The sequence below is a fragment of the Dendropsophus ebraccatus genome, chromosome 6 (assembly GCF_027789765.1).
Source record: "Dendropsophus ebraccatus isolate aDenEbr1 chromosome 6, aDenEbr1.pat, whole genome shotgun sequence".
Classification (NCBI taxonomy): Eukaryota; Metazoa; Chordata; class Amphibia; order Anura; family Hylidae; genus Dendropsophus; species Dendropsophus ebraccatus.
Genome location: NC_091459.1, coordinates 112,889,931 through 112,911,949, shown reverse-complemented (window position 1 = coordinate 112,911,949; position 22,019 = coordinate 112,889,931). Strand labels below are relative to the sequence as shown.

Below are 22,019 nucleotides of genomic sequence, written 5' to 3'. Positions count from 1 at the left end.
GACTTATACAAGGCTGTGCGCAAAATCAATTTGCACAAATTTTTCGCCATCCAGAATAAAACACCTTCATGTGCCAAGCCATCTAAGATCCATTATGCCATCGGCCCTTTAGGATTTTTTCCTCCCACTACTTTTAGTACACAGGAACAAATGTGCATATTAGATCTTGCCACTATGGACTCCCAGGACAATACTCAAGATGTGAACTATGCAGTTTCCACCGATGAGCCGTTCACAGGAGGCAATCCTTCGACCTTTGCCCCTCAGGTGACACCAGGCAGCCCTATTGATCTCTTTCAGAAAGCAGTGCTGCGAGATGCCAAGGCACTATTATACCCACAACCTCACTCCAATTTGACCACCAAGGAACAGAAAGCCCTGACATGGCTGAAATCAAGACCCGATCTGCTCATAAAAAGAGCAGACAAGGGTGGTGCCACAGTTGTTATGACACGGGACTATTATGTACAGGAGGCCCATCGCCAGCTGCAGGACGCCCGTACTTATTCCAGATTGAGTAAAGACCCAACGCCGAAAATTAAAGAACAACTCCGTTCTCTGTTGCATAAACATGTGACATCTGGCGTCATTGACTCTAGGACTGCGGAGCGACTCATCCCTGAGTCCCCCAGAGTACCAAAATGGTACTTGTTACCCAAGATTCACAAGTCGCTGAGCCGCCCGCCGGGCCGTCCCATCGTCTCGGCGGTCGGCTCAGTGACCGAAGGTCTATCTCAATATTTGGACTGGGCATTGCGTCCGATCCTCAAATGTTTCACATCGTATCTCAAAGATACTAATGATTTCCTCCTTACTATTCGTGATTTCCAATGGTGTCCTGCGTATTCCCTGGCCTCTGTGGATGTGGAGAGCCTCTACACCCGCATCCCCCATGATGCGGGTGTGGAGGCCATTCACCACATCCTCACAGGCATGGGAAAATCCTCTGAGTTTAAGTTGTTTATTAAAGAGGCTCTTCTTTTCGTGCTCCAAAATAACTGTTTCACCTTTGAAGGAGATTGGTACCGCCAGGAGACCGGCACCGCGATGGGTACGCCGGTCTCCTGTACGTACGCAAATCTCTTTTTAGCTTGGCTTGAGGTCAATTCTGTTTTTGCCCCTGTCAACCCCTTTTGTCGGGACATACTGCTGTATAAACGGTTCGTGGATGACATTTTCATTGTTTGGAGTAGTACTGCTGATAGATTTGATTCATTTATTTCCTATCTTAACAATACTAATACTTGTAACATGTTTTTCACTTCTAATTTTGGCGGAAACAGTCTAGAATTTTTAGACGTCTTAGTCACAGCCACATCTACTCAGTTACACACGACAGTTTTTCGTAAACATACAGCAGCCAATGCCTTACTTCACTATGAGAGCTCCCATCCTCCCCAGGTACGCAACTCCATCCCTTATGGACAGATGTTGCGAATCAAACGCATAAATTACACTGAAACAGGGTTTCAGCGACAAGCTAATGAATTAAAGTCTCGCCTTCTCAGTAGGGGTTACCCCCAGTCCGTCATAGACAAAGCCTATACCAGAGTCTCAGCAATAGATCGAGCTTCATTGCATCACTCTAGGCATAAGTCTAACACCAACTCCCCTAATGCTTCTGATGATAAAAGATTTTCATTCATTTTACAAAATACTCAGATGAATAACACCATCTGCAATATCATCAAAAAACACTGGTTCCTATTACAGCAAGACCCTGATATCGCAGCGGTGGCTCATAGACAACCCCTCATTACCTTCAGAAAAAATGCCACTATAGGCGATTCATTAAACAGAAGTACACCTAAACGTAATCTGAACTGGCTCCAACAGAGTAGACCAGAAGGTAATAAGCGTTGCGGCTCTTGCTCCTACTGTTCGCAAATGTATAATACGTCCTTCCTTAATCTGGCAGGTCAGGACTGTTTTGTGCGTGATTTAATTACATGCCGTACTACCCACGTTATTTATGCTATCCTATGCCCGTGCCACAGATTCTATATTGGTAAGACTAAGCGCCCTCTATGGACGCGGTTCAAAGAACACCTTTACTCTGTGCGCACGGGCAAAGGAGTACCACGACTGATTGAGCACGTTAGGACTGTACACCAGTCTAATACCAAGCTCCTACAATTTTTTGGCCTGGAAAGGGTTAACCATACCACAGACGGTTCCGACAGGCTCAAACTCCTCTTAAAGCGCGAAACCCAGTGGATCTTGAAACTAGACGCCACAGGCCCTTGTGGCCTGAATGAGCGCAATGACATGAACACATTATTGTAATTTACATTTTGTATCGTTTCACATTTATGTTAATTTTGTTTTTGTCCCTTACCTGCCTCTGTATATATTGTACCTCCCCCTTCCTCTGACGTTGCTCACAGCCAGACGAAGCGCCGAGTAGGCGAGAAACAATTGTAGCTGCAAGGAGCACACCTGCGTAACACCTTCCCCCTCCCAGCTCCTGCCTCTGGTGTATGGAACAATAAACCTTACTATCTGCAGACCGGTGAGTGCGGATTCCTTTCTCTCCATTTGTTTAAAGAAACAACAATGTTGCAGATAAAGCCTGCCAGGGACTTGTTTACATCAGCCGTCTCAGAAGGGAGGGCGGAGTTAGAGAGAAAGGTTTACTAAAGGTTTAGTCACAGTATTAGAGATCTGTTACAGATTGCTCCAGCCTGAACTGCCTTGAAGTAAGCAAACCAAAAGAGGAAGTTACCTGTGGGTGTGGTTGCCCACAGCAACCAATCACAGCTCAGCTACTATTGGCGGCTATGGGCAAAACCAGACAGTTTTGGTTTCAGCCTGATTGATAAATCTGGGCCTGACCATTCCAGTTATCAGTAGGGCGTAACCCTACATCATCTGATATCGTCCGGTCTGAGTTAAAAGCGTGACTCTGTAGCAGTACTGTATTTGTAACCAAGTACTGTAACACTGACTGAAAAGAGGAGTGGTAATGCAGTTAGTTTATTCATACAGGATTTATTCAGGAAGAATGACATAGTTAAAGGGGTACTCCAGAGTAAAAAAAAAATCAAATTAACTGGTGCCAAAAAGTTAAACAGAATTGTAAATGACTTCTATTTAAAAAAAAGAAAACCTCAAGCCTTCCAGTACTCATCAGCTGCTGTATGTCCTGCAGGGAATGGTGTATTTTTTCCAGTCTGACACCATGCTCTCTGCTGTAGCCTCTGTCCAGATCAGAAGCAAATCCCCATAGAAAACTTTTCCTGATCTGGACAGTTCCTGGCACAGACAGAGGTGGTAGCAGAGAGCACTGTGTCAGACTGAAAAGAATATACCACTTCCTGCAGGACATACAGCAGCTGTACTGGAAGTACTGGAAGTCATTGACAAGTCTGTATAACTCTGGCCCAGTTGTTTTACAAAAAAAAATTCTCTCCAGAGTACCCCTTTAATTCTATTTGTAATTTCGTATATACTTGTACAGACTGGGCAATGTAAATGTATTGTTTCCTCACTGAGTTGAAGAGGTTGAAATGTGAAATTTCAACTATTGATATCAGTGCTAGTGTTTTTATTACATTTCACAGATATGGAAAGTTTTAGAGGTGATTTTTCTCTATACGTCACCTTAATCTCTTTATGGAGAAAGTCAATTGAAAAGGGAAAATTTAAGAGATAACTTCCCCTTTGGGCTTACATTGACCCGGTACAATTTGAGGGGAGAAAAGGGGGGGGGCTCTATTATAAAGAGATATTGCTATGACCCCGTGTAATAGACCCAGTAGACAGACGAGGACGGAGCAGATGTTCTTTCATTGGCCGACCTCATATTTGTTCATCAGCCACACAGCTCCCTGTGTAATAGGAGATATGATGAGGCCAACAAGTGATGGAAGATAGGACTGACAATCTGGCAATCATTTGTGTGTTTCTGCCCGCACAATAGCAGAGCCATGTAATAGGCTATTTAAATTAGCATCGGGGAGCAGTCCGCCCGTCTCATCCGGCCCTTATACAATGGGCTTTTGGTTGTCTAATCTTAAGTAAATATAGCTTAGTCATGCTGACCAAGTTTTGCTTATATGGATGATGTTCTTATGAGTATATGAAACGTAAAGTCTATATTTTACAATGGGCAAAAAGACAGATGGCCGGCACTACAACTATACAATACAACTGGTGCAGTGGGACTAGCAAAAACAATCCGCCGGTAGTGTGTGAGACTTGGCTAGTGGAGGTCTGCTAGACCTGACGAAGCGTGTAAACCGCGTGAAAACGTTTGTCTGATCTCACCCGCTCTAGCCAATGGGTTTACGCATAATATATTGGTCAGTATATGGTTGGAATGTTGGTTAGTAGTTTAACCACAACCAGAAGTGGAACCAACATGGAGAAAAATCATAATGGAAAAATGTTGACCATTTTCTGTGCTTTGGGCACACACTCCTGATGTTGGCTAAAATACTCACCAACTACTGACCAACCTAGTACAGGTAAAAATAGCCTTATACTATCTCATGAGATTAAGTTCTGACAAGGGACCAAATAGAGGAACAGAGGGACACAGTACTTACCAGTCCACAGGACTAGAGTTCCACCTCGATGGCATCTGGATACTGTATGGATTGGCTGCTCCCACTTCTCCTTGATCTGGTAGGTGAAAACAGGTCTCATGCAATAGTATAAATGTCTATTACAAAATAAGCTGATATCCCCCTGTGTAATGGGACCAGTGATCAGCCAATGAACTGGAAAGTGCTGACACATTGGTTGGTCACTTGATTCTTACATGTAAAAAAAAATTGCTGTTGGTTGCACATATCTTAGTGTGCGGCAAACAGATGCTACACAGTTATCAAGCCTTGTAATAAGCCCTTGTTTACAGTGCAGCTTGGGCTATGTTATATGGCCCTATGATCAGAGGCGAAACTAGAAATGGCTGGGCCCCATAGCAAACTTTTGATGGGGCCCCCCTTCCCAACTGACTACTAAGGGTACTATTACACCGCTACGTGTAATAGCGGTGCGCGGCCGGCGACTGACGATATACATTACCTATCCACGTTCCAGGGATGCTGCTGCGGTCTTCTTCTCCCCGGGTCCTGCGCGCTCTAGCTTCAGAGTGGCCTGGCAGCTGACAGGCCGCCCGGCCAATCACAGGCCGCGGCGGTCCCGGCCTGTGAATGGATGAGTGGCCTGTAAGCTAACAGGCCACAATGAAGTTAGAGCGCGCAGGACCCGAGGAGAAGAAGACCGCAGCAGCAGCCCTGGAACGTGGATAGGTAATGTATGTATGTAGTTTAAACAAGGGCTGCAAGGACATCGGTAACAATGTCCCTGCAGCCCTTGTTTAACGATTATCGGGCCGTGTAATAGGTCCAGTAAACGAGCTGCAGATCGCTGCTTGTTTACAGGCATTAACGGCCCATGTAATACCACCTAAGCCTTCAAGTCTAGTCATAACTGCAATAGGTTGTCAGGAATGCTTGCAGTTAAAGGGATATTTGGAGAACCAAGTAGGCGTGCTTGGACACCTGGTGCTGCAAATGATGACAGCTCAAAGACAACGGGGCCCCCTGAAGCAGCGGGCCCCATAGCAGCTGCTATGGCTGCTACAGTGGTAGTTACGCCCCTGCCTATGATACAAAAGACTGGGCCTGCTAAACTGATAGGGGAGGAACAAGAAGTTCTGCTAAGAGGAAATGAGTCAAGAGGAAGGATCAAAGAAAAAATATCACTGTTGACAACTTTTCTCCACATCACTTTGGTAGTTTCTAGAATTACTTAATAGGAGGAGACGTTAAATGGGGAACTCCGGCTATTTAAAAATGTTGATATATTGGTGGGCTACATAAAGCATGTTAGACCCTATTCTTACCTAACTACGCTGCCCCGGGGTCCTCCAGCCGCGTCTTCGGGTCCCCTGCTGAACGTTCCCATTGCTACTTCTCAGATGGACAGTAACAGCCGCCTCAGCCAATCACTGACTAAAGCTGGACATTGCCATAACCAGTGATTGGCTAAACAGGCTGTCACTGCCGAGACAAGTCCGCTCAGCAGGGGACCTGATGACACTTCAGCAGGACCATGGTTAGTTTAGAGTAGGATGTTTATAGTTGGAGTCCCCTTTAAGGTAAAATGTGCACATTGCGGTTTTGAGTGAGATCAATACTGAGCATATGCGAACAATACTCTGTTTGAACAGGGGAAAGATGGTGTGGGAAAGCTACCTTGCATATACTTTTTTTCCCAGAATTCCCAGTGGAGTATGAATGGTCTGTAAGTTCTCAAGGAGATTTATCATTTCTTTGGTCCAGCGACAATAGTTTTCTCAATAGCCAGCACCCTGCTCTGTAATGACAAGGGGCAATTACCCAGAAACAGCTACCTGCAGATGCATCTATCCCTAGTCATGTTCTAAGGGTCCTATTACACAGGCCAATGAAGGCCTGATCAATATTGTAAACAAGTGCTGATCTGGCAGTGCCAGCCAGTGATTGGCTGAGCAGCTCGGACAGGTCGCTTTGAAGCTGTAGTGCATGGTGCCGGGACGCATACAATGCGCAGGAGAACACCGGGAATGTGGTTAAGCATTAAGGGGCACGTTTATCAAAGGTTTTGCGCCTAATTTTCGGTGAATAATTGCATTTTTCTCCCATTTTTGGCCTAAGTTCTATTTATGAACCAGTATTTGACAGGTAAATATTTTTTAGATTTGACTTTTTTTAATCTGCCTGTTTTAAGTATTCACCCAAAAGTTCACATAATCTGGGATTAGCGCCCAGTTTATCATTTGTGACTTTTTAAAAAGTCGCATAAACAGACGCAGGCCTACGTCTGGTCAGTACCAGGTGAATAAAACTGCGCAATTTTTTCAAATTTGCAACTTTTTTGCGCCTTTTTTTGCACCTTTTTAATTAGATACATTTACTATGGCAGTGCTACATGTTAATAAATCAGTCACAAGATATTGGAACAAAATACCCCCCAATCCCCATTAGAATAGTTGCACTTATTAGACTCCTTAGTAAATGTCCCACTAAGTGTTTGGGCTATTACACGTAGCGATGCACGGTCGGTGGCCGATGATCTTAGATCTAGTTCTAAAGAAAGAATCAGCCGATGATAGTTTGACCGGCTGATTGTTGCCTCTATTACATGCAACGATATTCATCCAAACCGGGACATTTATTGTTCCGTGTAATAGGGCCCTAAGACTCTTAGTTGAAGTGAAACACTTATTTGAAAGGAAAACTACCATAAAAAGGTGGTGTGAGAGAACTACTTTGCATGTCCTTTCTTACGAGAAATAGGAAAAAAGGAATGGCCTGTAAGTCTCCACACGTCTATATGAGGTTCTGATCAAGGAGAATTATTAACCCTCTGGTAAACATCTGTTATCCACGTAGAACAACCGCGTTTCTCCACTTCAGTTATACAGTAGCCCTGACTGGTCATGCTTTTATGATGTTGTGGGGAGGGTTCAATTTACGATAATTTATTATGGATATAATGACAATAGTTAAGTCTAGGTTTATACTGTTCATTCTATAGTTTGGGAAATACTTTTAACTTGTATGTCTAATAATATAATAAGACAAATGTCATTGGTGTAGCCTTCTGGTATGTTTTTTGGTGTTTGGCTGGTAAATATATATATTTTTTAAAATATGGAAGTCAATGGAATAGTTTCATACATTGTGGGGCATATATTAAATTTATTTGCCAAACACAGTACAAGAACCTTGAGTTATAGTAATGGAGTCCCTAAACAGTCTTTAAACTGTTGGCTCTACTTTACTCAATCTTTGGGTTAGAATACCACGATAACTCAGAAGTAGTTGAATAGAAGACGAAAATTTGGGACTTAAGGGTACATTTGGGCTATAAATTCGCTATCAATTCATCATTAGAGATTAATTTCATCGAATTTGATGGGTGTATAACACGGTAGGTGGCTGTATTCTTTTTGACTGAACCTTATGAACCCCATAAATCAATGAGGCCTATTAAGCGCTGATGAAGTGGGTCACATAATGATTAAAGATGAGTGCTACTTGAACATGCTCAAGTTCGATTGTTCAGCATTTGAATACTGGCGGCTGAAGAGGTTGGATGCAGCCCTAGGGAATCAGTGAAAACATGGATACAGGTTGTATCCATGTTTCCCCAGTCTCACTAGAGTTGCATCCAACTTCTTTATCCACCAGTATTCAAATCCAGAACAATCGGACTTGAGCATGTTCAAGTTGCACTCATCTCTAATCATTATGTGACCCACTTCATCAGTGCTTAATAGACTTTAGGTCATTCCATCCAAACTGAACTTTTTCGTAACACCCGTAACACCTAGTTAAACCTAGTAAAACTGCAATTTAAACACTAACGTTATAAATATACATTAAGAGTCTTAATGTATATTTATAGCTTTTGTGGTTCAATTGCATTTTTTTAATTAGCTGTTAAAAAAATGTTTAACTAGGTATTACGGGTGTTACGAAAAGGTTCAGTTTGGACGGAATGGCCCCTTTATTGATTTATGAGGCTCAGAAGGTTCAGTTAAAAAGGATACAGCCACCTATCGTGTTATACACACATCAAATTCGATGAAATTCAATTGAGTCTTTAAGGCACATGTGACCACAGTCTAATATAAGTAATGATGATATCACATTTGGAAAGTATGGGGGGAACAAAGCTGCTAAATAGGGACATCAGACCAAAACATTAACAATCTTGGTCGAAACAGAAACCGTGACGATGGTTTCTATCATGATGCTGCAACCTTGTTACTCTGTTGTCATCATTTGCCCTACCTAGTGGAGATCTCTTTGGTCATGTGAAACTCGACCACACACTGCCCACAATGAGGGCGAAACTGTGATATCTTATGAAAACATATTGAGCAAACAAAGCAGGTAGCAGAAAGGGGAGGTTATAATTGTCCTTCAGAATGCGACTCTAGTAGATCAGGAGAAGCACACAGAACCAGCCGGGACCTTCAATAGCTCTCAACCATGTCGGTCACAATGTGCCAAACGATGGGCTTTATAGTCTCAGCCCTGGGCTTTGCTGGAATCATTGCATGCACATGTCTGGATCCATGGAGTACACAGGACCTCTACGACAACCCAGTGACTTCCACATTTCAGTACCAGGGACTATGGAGAAGCTGCGTACGACAAAGCTCTGGATTCACAGAGTGCCGTCCCTACTTCACCATCCTTGGGTTACCAGGTCTACTTATTTTTCAATATGTTTTCTTTTATACTTGTATAATGTGTTTCTTTTAGCATTAAATTCTTAGGTGATCTAATATATTGAGTGACATATTTATAGATACTCAGAGATTTTCATATTTTCCAAAGATTTTGAACGGAATAAGTTATAATTAAACTGACACATATTGACCAGCTAAGGATGTTTTTGAGATGGTTTTGGAATAGTGTAGGTAACTTCATCACATCTACAGGAATTACGTGGATAACATTTATATTCATACTCTATTATTTCTAGAGTTGAGTTGTTTCATAGTAATTATTAGTGAGGTGGAAAAGCCATTGACATAGTCTGAGCAGGATAATGAAGTGGGCAAACACTGCTTTACATCTCTCAAGACTGTTATTCAGGTGGGAGCTAAGTGCCCTCAGAAGAAAAGATGTCATTGAAAATTATTGGATAAAAATATGAAATTGTTTATTTTTAAAATAGGAAAAAGTTGTGTTTAGCCGTTTGGCGTTCAAGTAATGAAATTTAAAAAAAAGGGTGCCCCAATTGTGAATTTGCCCTTTTGTTCTACAAAGCAGAACACATCTTATCACCAATGATTCAGGTGTGCAAAACCTTATCAACCTTATGAAAATTTTCAACGTAGTCCACACCCTGCCCGAGAATAATGGAAACCTGATAGGAGAGATAAGGTTTCTTTTACACAAATGTTGGACTTCGGTATATTTTTATATATATATATATTCGGTATATTATTATATATTTTAGAGGGAAAATCTACTTCTAATAGAAGAGTTAGTGATTTATACAACTACTGTATATTAGAAGAAGAACTTATAATGGAAAAGTTCCCTTGATGCTCTTATATTTAGTCACCTACCTATATTGGTCTTTATATAGTGTAGGGTTGATGGATAAAAATACAATGTCAAAAGTAAATACCAAGAATATATGTAATAAAGCGTCCAACAATTTCAGATTGCTGGTTTGGCCAACAGCTTTATCTCCTAAGAACATAAGGATCAGGCATGATGAAATCCAACTTATCCGACACTTCCTTCCCCTGAGATCGACATTGGGTGCTCACAGGTTACTTGGTTTGGTCTACATTAAAAGGGTTATCCAAGATTAAAAGAAACACATACTTTCTTGTAAAAATATCACCACCCCTGTTCCCCCCTGCTTGGGCTTAACACCCTTTCAGTTGGCCTTAAAAAATGAATTTGGTACCATATGAACCGGTAGATGTTTTCGATTCTTATAGTAATTTCAAATTCAAGTAGAACTTGAGTTGGCAGAGGCACAAGCTTGTTGCCAGGTCTTTTGAGGTTGTGTGGCGCCCACAATGGGGTGCATCTTTAACGGTGAATTGAGCAGTCCTGAAATGAGAAACCCAGGTTTTGACAGCGTTGAAGGAAGGACACTTCTCCCCTACTGTTTTGTGACTGTGTAAATGTCCTTTGCAGACTTTCCTGGAGAAACTTCACAGCGACCCGTAACGCCACAGATTTGAAACTTGCCTCTGCAATCTCGAGTTGTACCCAAAATTAAAAATAATTATAAGAATAGAAAACATCTGATCTTTGCACAGGGACATAACAGGATTTCAAGCTTTCATATGGTACCAAATTTATTTTTCTTGGTCCTTCTGTTAAACTGTGCTGTTGGGGGTAGCAGTTCTATACAGAATCAGTCTCCTTCCTTCTTTGGGATGTGGATGTGCAAATTGCTATACAATGTGAATACCAGTTGGCACCATACTATGTAAGAGCTACTAAGTGCCCCCTCAAGGTGCAAAGCCATTTATAATTCTATTGATTTTAAGGGGTGGAACCAAGGCTGGGCTGTTTTCCAGCAGCACTCACACCTGGACTTCCTTTCCCTTACATCTCTGGCCAGGGCAGCACACATTCGTCTCTGCTAGAGTGACACAGGGGAAGATTTATCAAACTGATGTAAAGTAGAACTGGCTCAGATGCCCCCAGCAACCAATCAGATTCAACCTTTCATTTTCCAAGGAATTTCTAAGCATTAAAATGCTGCTGCTGTTAGACCAATCTAAAGGAGGGGGGGGGGGGTACCTTCAGGAGGCAGGTCTGTGTACATAGTTGGAAAACAAGCATTTTCAGCTTGCAATACTATTATGGACAGTAAGAAATAAGATGGAAGCCTTGATTTGGAAGTGTGGACCCCCTAGAGCACAGCATGAACTATCTGAAGGAGACAGATAGACTCAGCTTACATTTCAACAGTCTAGGCTTTCTTTTCTTATATAAGCCCCCCCCCCCACTTCCTGTGTTCTGTATTGGTCTCTCTGCTTCTAGAAATAAAATTCTCACAATGACAAGTAGTGGACAACAGTTTGTCAAGAAGTGAGGCCACCAGTGGCCAAGACTTTAAAGCCTTTTTTTCTGGCATAAAGAATACTTTTTTGTAAACAAAGTTTACAAAAAAAATATATGATAGGAAGCAGCTTTGGAGGGAAGTTGTATGAAACATCAGTGACTATTAAAATAGACATATTATTTGTAAGATAGTAAATGTTGAGGGAAGGGGAGAGTGAAAGGCACAAATTTTTGAAAAGAAAAAAAAAAATGATGCCTCACTCCATGTTCTTTGTGGGACCAAGTCTCTTCATCTTGTGGGACCAAGTCTCGTCTGGGCTTGTTGAAATGTTCTAAGATAAGGCACATTTCTGAAGAAATCTTATAGTTTTAATTCATACAAGTAACATGTTTATAGCTACTGTGTGGCTCAGTGGTTAGCACTCTAGCTTTTTAGCGCTGGGGTCCTGGAATCAAATTCCACTAAGGGCAACATCTGCAAAGAGTTTGTAGGTTCCCTCCATATTTGCGTGAGTTTCCTCCTAAAACATACTGTACAGATAGGCGAAGTTAGATTGTGAGTCCTAATGGGAACAAGGACCATTATTATTACTGAAGCATAAAAAGCATTACTGAAGTATAAAAGCTATACTGAGAATATTTCTAATTTTAATATCTTTCTTTTCACAGCTATGTTCCAGGCAGTCAGAGCTTTGATGATCGTAGGAATAGTACTTGGGGCAATTGGTTTACTAATTTCCATCTTTGCCCTGAAATGTATCAGGATTGGAAGTATGGAGGACTCTGCTAAAGCCAACATGACCCTGGTATCAGGAGTAATGTTCATTGTTGCAGGTGAGTAGGTTGTATTATAGCTCTCTGATGGATTGCATGGTCGTAAATGTACCTGCTATTTAGAAAAAATTTTGACTTGACAAAAACTTGCGGTCTCACAGCTAAGACCCCCATTGATCAGAGGAACAAGCGAGAAGAAGTGCATGGTAGCATGCTTCGCTTACCCACTGTTGATTATTTCTGGTAGTAGCCCCGTAGACTTTTAAAGGAGCGTCTGTCATTAGCCTATTAGTTTGATTAAATTAAACATGTATGTAATATACTGGACAGATTTATGTGTTATATCACCCCTGATGAAGCCACCAACCAACAATGATCTCTCTAGAATTGTATCATTATAAATAAGCTGTATTCTTTGTAACATTGAGCAAAAAATATCTAATTATCTGTAGGGCGAAGTTCACACAACGTCAAAAATAGAGAAAAGGCGGGCGATATTGATATCTAAAAAAACGTCCGTTATTGCCGCAATTTAACTGACTGTAATGGTAATGCATTGAAGTCAATAGAAAGATGGACGTCCAATGCACACAGTGTATTGAATAACGGACGCTTTTGCCGCGGACGTCATAATTATGAATAACGAACGTCATTTTAAATGGAGCTCAAAAGACATTGTGTGAACATAGCTTAACATAGCACACGAGTCTCCCAACTGACCACTGGCAGATGATGTTGGTGGAGATAGATGTTTGGTTGTGATGGAAAATCGCTGCCCAAGCCCTTTGTTCTGGGAGAGATAAGCCACAGTCACAACTCTCTGCAGCTTAACCCTCCCCTCCCCATAGAGAACACAAGAACACTTGGCCTTACTGAACATTGCTCTGTATGGGAAGAATGGGGGCCGTACAGAAGAGGTAACTGACCGCTGAACATTTGTTCGGCCATCAGTTATTACATTGAAAATTTACTTAATATCAACAACAAGGTGTAACAGATCTCCACGAATGTCAATGAGATGAAGTGTAAAGTAATGATAAATGTGTTGGGACACTCATATATGTTTGCTGAACAATATTTCAATAGACCACATCATAGGTCAATATAGTTATAGTTACAGTGTAAATACAGGTATAGAAAAGCCTGCGGACCCATCCGTCATGTAACAAAAGAAAAGGCTTAACATCACATGGTCAGAATTTGGAGCTTAAAGTTAATGTGTTAACATGGATTAATATTTTACATTATGGTCATCGTGTAAAACTATTGACTCCTTTAAAGGGGAATTCCGGATAAGAAAAACTTGTTTTCTATTAAAAGTACATTAAAAGTTATATAGATGTGTCTATACAATGTATTACTGTATCTGTACAGTTCTGCCACACTGGTAACTGATAGAAATCCAGGAAGTGAAAAAATTGGCCCCTGTGCCAATCCACATTGTCTCCTGCTCCCACTGCTCTCCCCCCTTAAGAAACAAATCTTCCATGCCTCTGTCTCACATTGTGTGTGTTTGCTGAGCGCAGGCTGATGATGCAGACAGGGGGCAGGGCGTGATGTCACAGGAGGCTTGGCTGGATCCACCAATCCCCTGAGTGATTCACCATCTCTGACCAACCAGAAGCAGCTGCAACACTAATTTTACTGATTGTGATGGGTGGGGGGCTGTGATGATCAGCTGAGGGAAAGCATTGCATTCTGGGAACTGCTCAACCAGGAAGGACAGAAACACAATACAGAACAAAACCCCCAGAAACAAATGGATTTTTGGTAGTTTCAAAACTGGGATAGATAAGTAATGCTATATGCTTCTGCAGAAGTTTCATTTTTTTTAACCTCTACCTGGAGTTCCCCTTTAAATACTGGGATATTTCTACCTTTTGAATGTTTCCTATTTATTTCTCCCATTTTTTATGACCATGTTGTGGTTTTAGTATTGTTAATTATTGATTAATGTTATCATTCATCTTTTAAAGGTCTTTGCTCCATAATCGGGGTGTCTGTCTTCGCTAATATGCTGATAACCAACTTCTGGAATGCCACTGCTAGCATGTATACAGGTGGAGCCATTAGTGGCTTCTCAGGTATGGGAGGTCTCCAGACCCTTCAGACAAGGTAATTGTGAGAAATATTTACCGGTTACCAATGAGGCGTAGGAGATTCTTACACAATGCAGTTACTACCTGATATACCTGTGTATGGCAGCCTTAAAGTGAATGTACCACTAGTACATTGCTTTTTTTGTTTTCTACATGAATGGATTGACACTAGCGCGGGGATGCTGATGTCACGCTCTTTTTACCAAGCACCGGGCGGACATGAAGTACTGGAGGCGGGCCTGCTGGGTGATGGTTCAAAAAAGGGACCACAACACCGGTATCCCAGAGCCGTTGCCAATCCATTCATGTGTAAATCAAGAAAACTATTTATTAGTGGTACAATCACTTTAAGTCATATCTATTTTTCATTGGTTTCTGCAAATTCGAGCAACTAGGGATAAAGTATAGATGCAATACAATGGTAATGGTGGATTTTAAGATTGTGAGAATAAATACAATCCACTCATACAGTCCACACATAAAAGTGAAATACTGTAGATATAGGGGGAGATTTATCAAACGTGGTGTAAAGTGAAACTGGCCCAGTTTCCCCTAGCGACCAATCAGATTCCACCTTTCATTCCTCACAGACTCTTTGGAAAATGAAAGGTGGAATCTGATTGGTTGCTAGGGGCAACTGAGCCAGTTTCACTTTACACCATGTTTGATAAATCTCCCATAGTTTACTGAAAAAAAAGCTGTTTTCTTTTAAATTAACAGTGGATTTGTATTCAAGGCATATAATGTTTCTAACCTAAAGGGGTACTCCTGCAAAAATCTTTTCTTTCAAATCAGTTGGTGTCAGAAAGTTATATAGATTTGTAATGTATTCCTATTTAAACATTTGAGGCCTTCAAGCAGTTATCAGCTGCTGTATGTCCTGCAGGAAGTGGTGTATTCTTTCCAGTCTGCCACACTGCTCTCTGCCGCCACCTCTGTCTGTGACAGGAACTGTCCAGAGCAGGAGAAGTTTTCTATGGGGATTTGTTCCTGCTCTGGACAGTTTCTGACATGGACAGAGGTGGCAGCAGAGAGCACTGTGTCAGACTGGTAATTAAACATCACCTCCTGAATGGCGTACAGCAGCTGGTAACTGGATTTTTGAATAGACATAAATTACAAATCTATATAATTTTCTGACTCCAGTTGACTCCGCTTTTTTCTTATGAATACCCCTTTAATATTTGCTGTGCGGGTCCTTTTTTTAACTTCTTGTGTGTGTGAGGCATTACGGAATGCAAATCTCCATGCAAATACACTCAGTGGATACAGTTTAGCACCTGGGTGGAATATAATAATCAAAAACAGGGAAATATGGCCATACTGTATATAGTCAGATCTTGCCTTTACATTCTCATTTTGTGTAGCCCACAAAAACAATCACAGACACATAAAGCTAACTACAAAGCAACAAGATACAAAAAAAGTAAATAAAAGAATAAAAACAACAAGATATATGTGTTATAAGGCGAGAATACAGCAATCCAATAAGGTCACCATGCGGTATATCCTACAAACACCCAGTCAAGAAGTAGCCTGATCTCTAAACACCTATATAGTTCCATAGCAGTGTTTCCCATATCATGCCCTTTTATACTCCCTTCCAGAAAGATCTACCATATACTGCACAGCTGTATAAGCTAGCTCACACTAACAATGTATAATATGTCCTTGTCTTATTAGATACACCTTTGGATCTGCTCTGTTTGTTGGCTGGGTTGCTGGTGGCATCACATTTATCGGTGGAATTATGATGTGCATAGCATGCAGAGGTCTAATGCCTCCAGAAACCACGTAAGTCTACTTCTCTACAGAACCAATTGTCATATTGTACGGTATTAGGGAAGTTGACAACAGGGCAGATAACCCATTGATTCGAACATTGCGTCATTTTTAATATGTCCTGTGGTGGCGCTGTACAGAAATCAAACACTTCCAAGTTTTCTTACCGATTACAATAGCAAATTCATTAAAGAGGCTCTCTGCTTTGGACAACCCCTATTTGAGTCAAGTATCCACTAACAAAAGATCTTAAAGGGGTACTCCAGCCCGGCCGTATTTTTCAGATATGGCCAGGGAGGGGGTGGTTATGGATGGCGGAGGTCACTTACCTCCCCGGTTCCAGCGCCAAGTCCCGGATCGCAGCACCCCGTACCCCTGTCCCGCGGCCGCTTCCTGGTCTGAGCTGCCGCATGAGACGTGACGTCTCAAGGCAGCTCAGCCATTCGGCGGCCGTAGCAGGGTCCCGCCTCGGCCGCTGAATGGCTGAGCTGCCTTGAGATGTCCCGTCTCGTGCGGCAGCTCAGACCAGGAAGCGGACGCAGGACAGGGGTATGGGGCGCCGCGATCCGGGACTCGGCGCTGGAACCGGGGAGGTAAGTGACCTCCGCCATCGAAAACCACCCCCTCCCCGGCCATATCTGAAAAATACAGCCGGGCTGGAGTACCCCTTTAAGATCTTTTGTTAGTGGATACTTGACTCAAATAGGGGTTGTCCAAAGCAGAGAGCCCCTTTAATGAATTTGCTATTTCAAGTAACTTTCCTAAAGGCAAATGTATAGAATGGCCACATTCAGATGAAAGCATTGTACCTGTACTTAACTGTGGTTCTGTACAATCAGATTAGTGGAACTTCCTAGAATCCATTGGACAAGCCAAGTGTTTTCAGATTAACTAAGTAGTACTACCATTTAATGTTTTTGTGTTTTGAAGAAAAAAATATTTGTAGTTTGGAATGAAAAATAACAATTCAGGAATTGAAGATATGTATATTTTAATGTATTTATTTTTTAATTTATTGTCTACACCAAGTGTGATAATTATTTTTTAAAAATAATTTTTTGTTTGAAAGATTTAGAATCTTGAATATGGGGTTTTAAAATATTTATTTAAAAAAAAATTGAATATTTGAAATGTTCTAATGTATTACAAATTTTGACAATATTATAATTTTGACAATATTTATACAATATTTGACTATATAATGTATAATGTGCTCATCCCTAACTTTTTTTTCCTGTACAGATACAAAGCTGTTTCCTACCATGTAGCTGCCAAAAGTCCCGCCTACAAAAATTCCGCCTATGAAGACAAGAGCAAGAAATCCATTTACAACGAGTCTCGGCGCAGCGACGATGGCAAGAGCTTTCCTTCCAAATATGACTATGTGTAACTTTGTGAATGACTGCAGTTTAGCTTTTGTGACATAATGTGTAAAATGCAAATTAGAGAGTCCTGTACCTAGTGACATCCCTCACCCAAAACCAAAGAATAATTGTCAAACCAGGCAATAAGTTCAGGTCTCTTTAGTTTGTATAGGACAGAAACTTGTCACATAGGAGAGAATAGGAGAGAATGTCACATCATATATATTACTCCAACTTTAGTATCATTATGATGTTTGTATATATTTTTTCAGCAAAAATAATTCTCAAGTCTAGTTTTAGAATATCACACCTATTTACCATACATATTAGATAAAATTGTCCAAGCCTTAATTTTTTGTGGGATTGTCTAACTTATCTAATGTGTATGGGCTTTTATACCTGTACTCCATGGCAGATATTGGCGGAGGGATCGATTGATGTTTAATTTCAACATGGCAATCCTTTTTGTTCTTTGAGAGATAAGCCACTGCCAAAGAGGTGTTAGCAGTTTTCCCCATTGCACTCTTGGCTGAGCATTTGCAGTGTTTATGGGGACCAGAGGACATAGCCTTTGGCCAACAGCTATCTTTTGTCTATCGCCAGCTTAATTTTATCTTTGTGTTTTTTTTATTTTTTACTATTGATATTTTTGGTTGTAAAATATATAAATAAATAGACACAGTGCCTATGTTTTTGACTAGTATCATACTTCTCCAAGACATATTTAACTTTTCTGGATATAGCTGGAACCCCAGGAGCACCGGCAGTAGCAATAAAAGCCAACATTGTTCTGGGCTTTCCCAAGTTTGACAGCTATCTGCACCTCAATTTCAAATTTTAAAGTAATGTGGCATGTGTTTCAAAACATTTTGAGTGCTAACCACCAAAAATGTTTTCTTGGATTTGCTAGAGCGGCACAGCATTCAGGTTCGGAGAATGTCGCCGAACCCGAACAGTTCAGGAAGTTCACTCAACACTAATGTTGAGCAGTGGGTATAGTAATGGAGGATCAGGTCCTTATTTTTCAAGCCATCCAAACACCTTTCTAAAAATGTTGTTTTTTTCACCAGACAACTCCTTTAAATTCCCCTCCCATATGTTACTAGCTTAAAGCGTATGTACCACTGGTACATTGCTTTACTGATTTTTACATGGCTAGACCAGTGCCAGGACAGGAAGCCGGTGACGCAGTCCTTTTTTTGAACAGTGGCCTGGTCCCCACGTACGGCGCCGGTCTATTCCTGGGCACTGGCCGGGGGTGAAGCACTGGGGGCGGAAAGGAACCCCCCTCTCCTCTATGACGCAGCTCTATTAGAACCAATGGAGCCGCATGATAGAGAGGCAGGGATTTTTCTCCCACTGGGGGTGGGTTGGTCCGTCTCCAGTGCTTCACCCCTGGCAAGTGCCTGGGAATAGACCGGCACCGTGCACGGTATCTGGGCTGTGGTTCAAAAAAAGGACCACAGCATCGGCATCCCTGTGCCGGCACCAATCTATCCTTTAAATATATACAGGCATATATGTAGAATATGTAGATAGCAATTCCATTCCGATCAGATACATCTAAATTTTATGGCTCCTCATCTGAGAAGTGTTCAACCTAGCCCAATTTTTTTTTCTTTTTATTATAGGGGGGCCCTTTTATTAAATTGTCAAAACTTCTAGAAAGTTTCTATACATGATAAAACTATACCTTCTAGCACAGGTGGTCAAGTCTATAAAGATGGAAATGTTGCAATGTACGTTCAAAGCAGCGAAGGGAATTTTAAGAGGCTTTAAGAGCTTTTCAATGAAGCGGTTCACATTTAGGTGGCCTGTACATCTCTATTCAGTTCCTTGCTGGTTTAACTTCGGCAGACTTTACCCAAGTGCATTTCTCCCAGTGAGTTAAAGAAGACATAAATTCTGATTTTACACACTGTCAACGTACTATGAGATTTTATAGAAAAGCAGGAAAGGAGCATTGAGAAAACATTTCTATTGCATTTTGAAAGCAAAACATTGAGTTTTCTGGGGTTTTATTGCCATATACAATCAGCGAGTTGTGCCAGTTTAAGGTTCTATGGAATCTCAGTACAATTTAATTTGCAATTCTACTCCTCTTCTTTGAATAAAGATGGATTTCATTTCAAAAAGCCCTGTACCTTTCCATGTTAACATAAATATTCGAGAAGAGATAGCAGTCTAAGGCATCTCTAGGCTGCTGATGTAGGCGAGGAAGAAAACAAAATTCTAATGGTCCCCTTGCCGCCAATAAGCAATCATTCCTCATTTATCTATTTGCAATTTTTTGCATAGACTACATGATGAATTTATTTTATTTTATAAGAAAGGAGAAATTATTTGTGATTTGCAAAAAAAACTCTCAACACCCCCCCCCCCCAGGATTCCACAACTTCAAAACTCCAACAAAAATAATCCCCGCATCAACGTATCACCAGAAAGCTATTGGCCATTATTTGTAATATTATCTTATTTTTAAAAAGCATCCAGACCTCCCTTGAACTTATTTAATGAATCAGCCAAAAATCATCTAAACAAGGACAGGCTGGGTCCGAAAAGAGAGGCCACATTTAAGGTCCTAATATATATATGCACCAACTATCTGGCAAATGAGCATTCGTAGAAACACTCGCTCATGACAATTGGCCCATGTAAAACGGCCAACGATCAGCTGATGAACCAGAAAATGGTAAATTGTTGGCTAATTGCATCTTTTGTGCAGCCAATAAAATCACTGTTATCAGTTGCACATCACCTTGTGTAACTGATTAGTTTAATGGCCGCAAGAATGATCAAGCTTGATTGTTTGTGTGACCCGACTGCCTGATTGAGCCGTTCAAAGGCTGTAAACTAGGCTCTTATTATCTGAAACCAGTTGGTCCACGTAAAGGGGCGCTTAGTTAGTAGTACTACGTCCTGGCTCATGAAGGGGGGGGGGGGTGATAAAAGAGTCATAAAGATTTGACTTTTTATTGACATTCTATCCTCAAGATGGTGGAGGCCTGATCACCCCACCAAGCAGCTGTGTGCCAGAGTATATACAGTAAAAACAGACAGAAGCAGACAACTCGGAACATTGTGTACAGGTTGTGCTGGGTCTAAGGTTGCCAATAAGATTTTTATGGCCTACTCTGAGGACAGCCCATTATTAAAAAAAAAATCCAGGAAAATCCCTTAAAAGCTACTGGGCCCCAATGCAAAGCTGAAACAGGGATCCTACTTAGAATGCACCATTTAACTGGTATCAAAAGATTTCTAACATCTCAGAGGGTCAAAGGATGTGTTTTATTCCATGTCACTGCTTTTTACAGAACTTTTATAGAATTCTTTTTTTATTCATCAAACCTTGGCGTGACTACCTTACCAAATACATTCAACACTGTCAGAATTTCTGTATTTCTTTATGTTTTCCTATGAATTTTTAGAAAATGCCTACTTTGTTATGCTTAGTTTACGTTTGGTTATATATCAATAAATGTGCCAAAAATTTGTAGTGTGTTTTTCTTTGTATTTGTGCTGGTGTATGGTGAATCAGACAGTGGGTAAGGTTCCAAAAACTTTTCTTTGCTTAATTTGTAGTAAGTTTAAAGGGGACATCGCCATCTCAGCTTGTTATTATTTATGCATAGGATAGGGGACAACAAGCTGATCCCAAGAACGGTTATGCAATTGTCCCCCAAAATGAATGAGGGACTCACTGAGCAGCCTGCACCATTCACCCTCTATGGGGCTGCCAAATGTTTTAGTGCTCAAAAATGTTTTGGGGTCTCACAGAAAATGATTGGAGCACAGGCCGCGCATAGGAGAAGAGAATATACCTTATGGCTATGTTCATACATCCTCAAAATGGCGGCAGTTTTTCTCGGACAGACGCCATTGCATGGTAAATAATGACGGTTATTTTGCAACAACAGCCTTTATGCGCATAATAACGTTGTTGTTAAAAAATAATGGCCGTTATTTACTGTGCCGTCCAAAAAAGAAAAAATTTTAGCTATGAAAACACTATTTTAAGGCAATGCTCACTCAACACCTTATTTTTTCCCTTTTATAGGTGTTTTTTTTTAGACGTCTGTGTTTTGGTGCCAAAAAGTTATTACTTAAAGCGACGGCGGCAGATCGCTGCTATCCTCGTCGTGTGTCTGTCAACATGTTGAAAGACAAAGATTGCCAACTGCTTAGTAGGAATATTACACGGCTCGATAATGGCACAACCTGGAAATTTATATTTGTACCTCTGTTCACACATAGTTAACTATGGTCCCTGAAAGACGGCCAAGAGAAACCCTGCTGCTCGCACCATGTTTCTGCCCTTATCTAGGTAGAGCTTGACGTGTTGACACAGCTAAGTCGACCAGTAGATAATTGGCGTTATCTCTGTTTTCACACCGGCCACCCAACCCTGTTATGTTTGCTATGAAAGATTTGGTCTTTTTACGCTTAATTCC

The 22,019-nt window shown here is 41.1% G+C and overlaps 1 protein-coding gene across 2 annotated transcripts in view; it reads left to right on the top strand.

Moving 5' to 3' along the window:
- Positions 1-21,060, top strand: part of CLDN18 (claudin 18) — a 30,876-nt gene extending 9,816 nt beyond the window's left edge. Inside the window, exons 1-5 of one of the 2 annotated variants that reach the window (XM_069975681.1) lie at positions 8,937-9,213; positions 12,219-12,383; positions 14,300-14,438; positions 16,106-16,216; positions 17,447-21,060. In XM_069975681.1, the coding sequence (XP_069831782.1) occupies positions 8,994-9,213; positions 12,219-12,383; positions 14,300-14,438; positions 16,106-16,216; positions 17,447-17,594 (783 nt within the window). In that variant the 5' untranslated portion in view covers positions 8,937-8,993 and the 3' untranslated portion in view covers positions 17,595-21,060. Of the gene's footprint in view, positions 1-8,936; positions 9,214-12,218; positions 12,384-14,299; positions 14,439-16,105; positions 16,217-17,446 lie in introns of those variants that run through there. The other variant, XM_069975682.1, reaches the window with a different exon arrangement.
- The last annotated feature ends 959 nt before the right edge of the window (positions 21,061-22,019 follow it).